We start from the raw sequence: 6,551 nt of genomic DNA, 5'->3' as shown, positions 1-6,551 counted from the left end.
CAATGTTTTCTAACAAGAACATGCTTTGGGAAAGAACTCCGTGCCCAATCACTCATGCAATTTGCAAATTAGAAAGCAGGCTATGCAATCAATCGAGCGATGCTCCCACCAAAAAAAAAATTGAATGCAATTGTGCCTAGCCTTACTACATGTGCTTGTGCGTCATGAAAATGCAAGCACAAAAGATACACACATCGGAAATTAAACTCATAATGATTCTAACTTAAGAGTCCAAAATTTTGGTAGAAATTTCCACCCTCAGGTTTGCATTGGTAGACACGTACCGTCACGACATCATGCTGCTATTTTCAATGAGAAACTTATGGGCAACCCCACATGGTCTCAAGAGGATGTTGGGTGATGGACATGGTCACTAGAGGATGTTGATGATGCAAAGTAATTACTCACTTATTTTCCTTTTCTATATGATGATGAACCTCCTTACGGGATACTATTGACTTTTTAAATCGGGATTCACAACATACACCTATTGTTGCTGATGATGACCTTGGCATTGATCTGCCATGTCATTCCCACAAAAGGAACAATGGCAGGAGGCCATGGAAGCTGAGTAATCAATCCCTTCTCTCTAAAGCTACATGGGTTCTAACTGAGTTACCACCTAGACATACTGCTATTAAATGCAAGTGGATTTACAAGACAAATAAAAGCAGATGGAACATTTGAGAAATTCAAAGCAAGGCTCAATGTCGCCGAAGGTTTCTCACAAATTGCAGGAGTTGATTATCAATAAGCTTTCTCACATGTTGTTCATATTAGCAGTATTAGGGACTTGTTAGTTTTTTGTTGTTGAATTTTATTTGGAGGTTCACCAAATGGATGTGAGAACTACGTTTCTTAATGGCGATTTAAAGGAAGAGATATACATGGAACAACAAGATGAATTTTTAGTCAAACATAAGGAAAATCTTGCTTGCAGAGTTGATGGGGCACTCTATGGTCTCAAACAATCTTCACGAGCTTAGTATCAAAAGATTGATCTCTTCCTTACAAAACAAGGTTTTATCTCTTGTTCTTTAGATAATAACTTGTATGTTAAGCACTACAATGATAGTTTTGTTATTCTTGCTCTATATATGGATGATAAAATACTTGCTTCTAACAATCTCAACTTCCTTCAACAAGAAGGTTTTATCTTCTGCATTTGACATGGTTGAACTTGGAGACATAAACTCATGTCTTTGTATTTAGATTCAATGCTATCGAGAAAATGGTGTTTTATTATAGTGTCAAACAAAGTTCATTGAAGATATATTCAGAAGTTTGGTTTGGATTTTGCACATCTTCCTAGGAATTCTTGTCTTATGAGCTCTACAATTAGCATTACATTAACCTTATACTAATCTTGTTGGATGTCTGCAATTTGTTGGCTTCAATTCTTGCCCTGTCATTCTTTTTACTGCAAATTTTCTTGGAAAACATCTTAGTTCTCCATTCCCTAAACATTGCAATGCAACTAAGTGAGTTTCAAAGTATTTGAAAGACACCAAAGATTTTGGATTGGGTTATCGGTGCCAACAAAACTTTGATGCTCTATATTCACTTCAACTTTTGGATCATACAGATGCAGATTGGGCAAGCTCTAACTTATCTATGCATTCTACAAGTGGAAAGCATTCCTTCATCAATGGTTATTTTGTTTCTTGGACTAGCAAGAAACAACATTGTGTTTATGTTTCCACTACAGAGGTTGAATATGTAGTTGCATCTTTAGCGGCTCGAGAGTTAGCATGGCTTCAACAAGTTCTATAAGATATTGGCTATTCTCCTCTCTCTAGCACATCACTTAGATGTGATAACCAAAGTGCTATTAGTCTTGCTAAGAAATATGTTCAACATAACAAGTCTAAACATATTGTAGTGCATTATCATTATGTTTGATATGAAATAAAAAAAGGCACGATCATGATTGAACATTTTCCAAGTGAACAAATGACTGCAAATATATTCCCCAAATGACTCAATGAAGCATGATTCACTCTCTTGTACTTGAAACTTGGAGTTTTCTCAACTTCAAGCTTTGAGAATTAATCTACCATGACATTGTAGTGCAATTGTACATACTCCTTGTAGGCAACATACACTTCACATGTGAAAATATACCTCTGATCTCTTGGTCATCCTTGTACATACATATTCAGTTTCACTCTACATGCACACGATAATCCTTTTCTTGATCATGTTTGTTCATTTGTATATAGGAGCTTCGGCAGTTCCCTTGTGCCCCCCAAGGGTTTTTTCATCCACAGCTAGAGACCTTTGTTTGAGTGGGGGTTTTTGAGCTATATGCAGATCCTCACGCTATCTAGACTAGGTCTCCCCTATATATGTGTAGATTGTGATCAATATGATAGTGTTTGGAGTTGTATATGGTGTGTCTCTTCTCTTTGTCTATTGCATCTCTACATTTCAACATTTACTTGGTCCCACCAAAGTGCTTAACTAGCCTCCGTCAGCTAGGTCCTTTCGAATAACTCCCATAACTTCTAATGAACTACTATCCTCATCTTCATATGCCATGCTCTTCATTTTGAATGCCCCACTTTTTAAGATTTTGTTCCTTCATTGATCTAGCTTTGCATACATATTTTCTTTTGACTTGCCATTCATTCTAGAAAGTAGCCCAAAACATGACTAAAAGTAGCTCCTTATATTTCGATCATCCCACTCAATCAACCTCATCTTGTTTTATTAATGAACAATAGAATATACCTTTTATCTTACATATATGTGACTTTATGGATAGCCATGTACTTCACCAATTTTAGCCCTCTTTGCACCTCAATAAACATGTGAAAAGGAAGCCTCACTAAACTATACAATAGTTAACTCTTATTGAGCTAAGAATGCATTAGCTTCTTGAAAAGAATCTCACACCTAGGACAACTGGGTAGGAGTGTATTCATTGTTACATTTGTGAGCATTTGTTTATGTTTTCATATATTCTTAGATATGACTATGAAGCTTTGTAAATGACGGTTCCTTCATTGCAAGTGCTTGCATAGTGACCTATAGAGAGAGAGAGAGAGAGTTCATGACATATCGTGGATATCAAGCTTTGAACATGATCCTTTCTCTAGAATAGGCTTTTGTCTAAGCATCTAGATATATTTATGAACCAATACAATTTGCAAGTAATAGTTAATTTTACTAATGCATATTTGACAATGTGTACAAGACTCATGGCACATGTCATATGGAGGCAATTCCTCAACAGGAGGCTATGGGTAGATGTTGATCTAAGGGGTAGATGGATACCCAAGAGGGAGAGAAAATCTAAGGAGAGAGGGACCATTCTTCTTATCACTTTGAGTCCAATATAGAGGAGTACAATGAGACGACTTACACAACTATGATGGTAATGTAGCTTGAGTCACAATTCCATATATTAGTTGGATACTTGTTTGTATTTTTAATTATATGGTGCCACATATTGTATCAAGACTTTGGATGCCACTAAGTTTAAATGGACTTTTTATTCATTTTTACCGAGGGTGGATCAACACTTCTAAAAGATGTGGAAAGGGCAAGCTAGTAATATCTCTTATGGTGTTAGTGGCTCATTACCTTTGTGTCTCCTCTAGTTGGAGGCCGTTGTTTGGTCCATTTTAAACGCATCATTCCCTTTACACCTCCTCCAACAAGGCTATCCTCATGATATTCATAAAGATATGGGTAAGGATACTACTCTAATGGATTCACAAAAGTCTCACTTTCATGAATCGGAAGCCAAAATAGTTGAATCTAAACCTCTCTTACTATAGAGCATGATCATGCTTTATCAGAGATGCTTGCTCTAGCTACTAGACTTGGTACCTCCAAGGGTCAGTCATTTCGTGTAATACACGTCAATGTGCACCTTTGTCAAGGTCAGCCATTTCGTGTAATACACGTTGACGTCAATGTGCACCTTTGTCAAACGGGTGTTTAACAGTTGGTTTGGGAAAAAGAAGGCCAAGACGGATCATGGCGGTGCGCACGATCCACGAAGATTGAAGTCTGGTGGGACATGGATGGAGAAATAGGCACACGGTGATTGGAGCTTCCGTCGTCGTGGACCATGTACCGGGCGGTGGACAGTACAGCTGTCACCGAGAATGTATATATAGGCAGAGCCCAGAAGGTTGGGCGAAGCAGTCAGTGACAATAGGATTGGGCTTTACGTGGCATTACTAGTTAAATCTCGTGTCCTCTGCATGTACTCTTGCAATACTGACACAAAATACCCTGTCTAATACCCCATCAGCTAGTTCCAGCAGCTCATCGTCGCTGTTTCACTTTCCAGCAGGACGACCAGTAAAACGTCACGTCTAGTTCACTGTAGATCCGATAGCTGTATGGCTGTGAGGATGGCAGCCATGAGCCGGTTCGTAGTAGGTGCCACTTACATATTGATGACGATGATGGTAATGATGGGGTCAGCGTGGGCCTGGGTCGGGCCAACACGAGGAGATCAAGGAAGGTCGGACTGCACCGCTGATGAGCCGTATGTGGCGCCGCCACGGTTCAAGGGGTGCAGGCTGCAGTACTACGTGCAGGTGCTGGTGGGGGACCCCAGCCTCAACCAGATGCTCCTGCCGCCGCTCAACACCAGCTACACGGGACTGTTCGGCCACGCGGATCTCTTCGCCTTCAACGTCACGTCGGGCCGAGACCGCACCTCCAGGTTGTTGGGCTCTGCGCGGGGCTTCACCATCGACTCCAGCTACAGCCCGGACGTGTCCGGCAACAGCATCGACCTCATTGAAGTGGAGTACATCTCGTACGATGACGGCATCTACAAGGGCACCTTCCAGATCCAGGGCCAGATCAAGGCCCAGGGCACCAACGAGGTAGCCATCATCGGGGGCACGGGCAGCTTCCGTGGCGTCCGCGGCTACGCATTCATCTCCCGCCTCCTCCTGGCCGGGAACTACCGCCTCTTCCATCACGACGTCCGCTTCCTCCATTGACTTCTTACCATATCCATAGAAGCTGTTCGATTCGTCCATCCACTGAAGACACTTCTATACAATATGCTCCGTTCCATTTGCAGTTTGCTGAATATGATCATTTGGCAGCTTCAAGGCACTCCCTCGAAGATTGGGAGAAAATGAAAAATGACAGGGAAAATTATAACAAGTAAATAACTTTTGTTTTTTTTTACTAGCACTTTGCAAGTGATCGCGACGCCAAATCGCAATTAAAGAGTTCGTCCAATAACAAAATATGGTGCGTGTGAGAATTTCTTTAGATTACGTATTTACGTATACGTGATATATGATAGATGGATATGATGTTGTTGGTTGCAATATTAGTTGTGTTGTATTGTATTTAATGGACACGTTTTCTTTTGTGATGTTTTCGGGATGTAATATCATTGTTGTCGATATTGACTTCCACCACCAATACAATTTGTTGATTTTAAGAAATAATTTGTATTATGTTTTCAAGCATATATATTAACGTTGTTATTGGTGTGTTTCTCAATGAGATTTATGTTTATGGTTTGTTTCTGTGCATTTGTTAACCCCAACACGAAGAAAACAAAAGAAAGTGGAAAAGACGCAGGGCAAAGGCGGAAAAAAGGTAGACCGACTGAAGAAAGAAAAGGAGGAAAGGCCAAAAGCGCAAGGGCAACCTTAAAAGTCCAAGGCAAATACAAAAGGGGAAATGCGCATTTTTAAATAAAAAGGCACACCTTAAAATCTTGTAAAAGAGCGTCGGGCTCTCATCCGTGCAATTTGTAAATGTAGATGGGCGGTGAAAAGGAAGCTAGGAAGATAGAAGGACAATGGAAAAAATGGCCTAGGCTATGGCCGGCCATGTAAAAAGGGGAAAAGGGGATGACTGCCCAAAAGGGATTTAGGGTTTTGTATATAAAGTTGAAAAGTGACTGAGAAGCTCATTCTTTGATGTGTGGCAAAAGAAGTCTTCTTCTTCCTCTCTTCTTCTCTCTTTCTTGCTTGTGTGTGCTCTTGAGAGAGGGAGTGTGAGAGTGTGAGGGAGTGAGTGTGTGTGAGAGTGAGGGATCAAGAGGGTGAAGCTCTTCACCATCTCCTCTCCTCTTCTTCTCTTCTCCTCTCTTCTCTCCTCTTGCACGCGCTGCTATGGAGGATGGAGCTTGGAGATGGAGGAGGCTTGAGGATGCTTGAGCTAGCATCTAGGATCGTGGAGCTACCGGAGTGCAAGAGGGAGAAGGGTACTCGATTGAGCATCAAGGTAAGCTCACTACACTTGTAGGATCGACGGCGCGTCGGCTAGGTGAGAGATAGCCATTGGAGCTCGCTTGAAACACTTGAAAGAATAGCGGTCCGAGGGTCTTGGCGGTTGAGCGAAAGCTCCCACATTTTGGTTCCGTTGCCGGGACATACGAATTCAAGCTTGAGCACTTGCGCGCCTCATATCGAGCATCGAAGTAGGATATTCATCCCTGAAACGGAGCTTGAGATAGGTAGGAAGTTGGGTCTTTTCGATCTTCAGAACAGGTAAGTATTTTGGGATATTCTGGTTGTTGATGATTGGAAAACATGGAGAAACTAGTTCAGTGT

The 6,551-nt window shown here is 41.2% G+C and overlaps 1 protein-coding gene across 1 annotated transcript; it reads left to right on the top strand.

The window, feature by feature from the left end:
- The first annotated feature begins 4,265 nt into the window (after positions 1-4,265).
- Positions 4,266-5,230, top strand: LOC148009259 (uncharacterized). The gene has a single exon (XM_087673598.1). It carries the CDS (start codon positions 4,359-4,361, stop codon positions 4,971-4,973), a length of 615 nt encoding a protein of 204 aa, XP_087529724.1. The 5' UTR covers positions 4,266-4,358; the 3' UTR covers positions 4,974-5,230.
- The last annotated feature ends 1,321 nt before the right edge of the window (positions 5,231-6,551 follow it).

This window comes from Lygodium microphyllum, unplaced genomic scaffold, assembly GCF_053477565.2.
Source record: "Lygodium microphyllum isolate KBCC unplaced genomic scaffold, Lygodium_microphyllum_v1.1.10 scaffold_31, whole genome shotgun sequence".
In the NCBI taxonomy this organism is placed as follows: domain Eukaryota; kingdom Viridiplantae; phylum Streptophyta; class Polypodiopsida; order Schizaeales; family Lygodiaceae; genus Lygodium; species Lygodium microphyllum.
Note: the sequence above shows the minus strand (reverse complement) of the source record. Positions and strands in the feature narration are given on the sequence as shown.

Excerpts from the sequence above, each read along its gene's own strand:
- LOC148009259 (XM_087673598.1), top strand. The coding sequence starts at position 4,359 with ATGGCTGTGAGGATGGCAGCCATGAGCCGGTTCGTAGTAGGTGCCACT.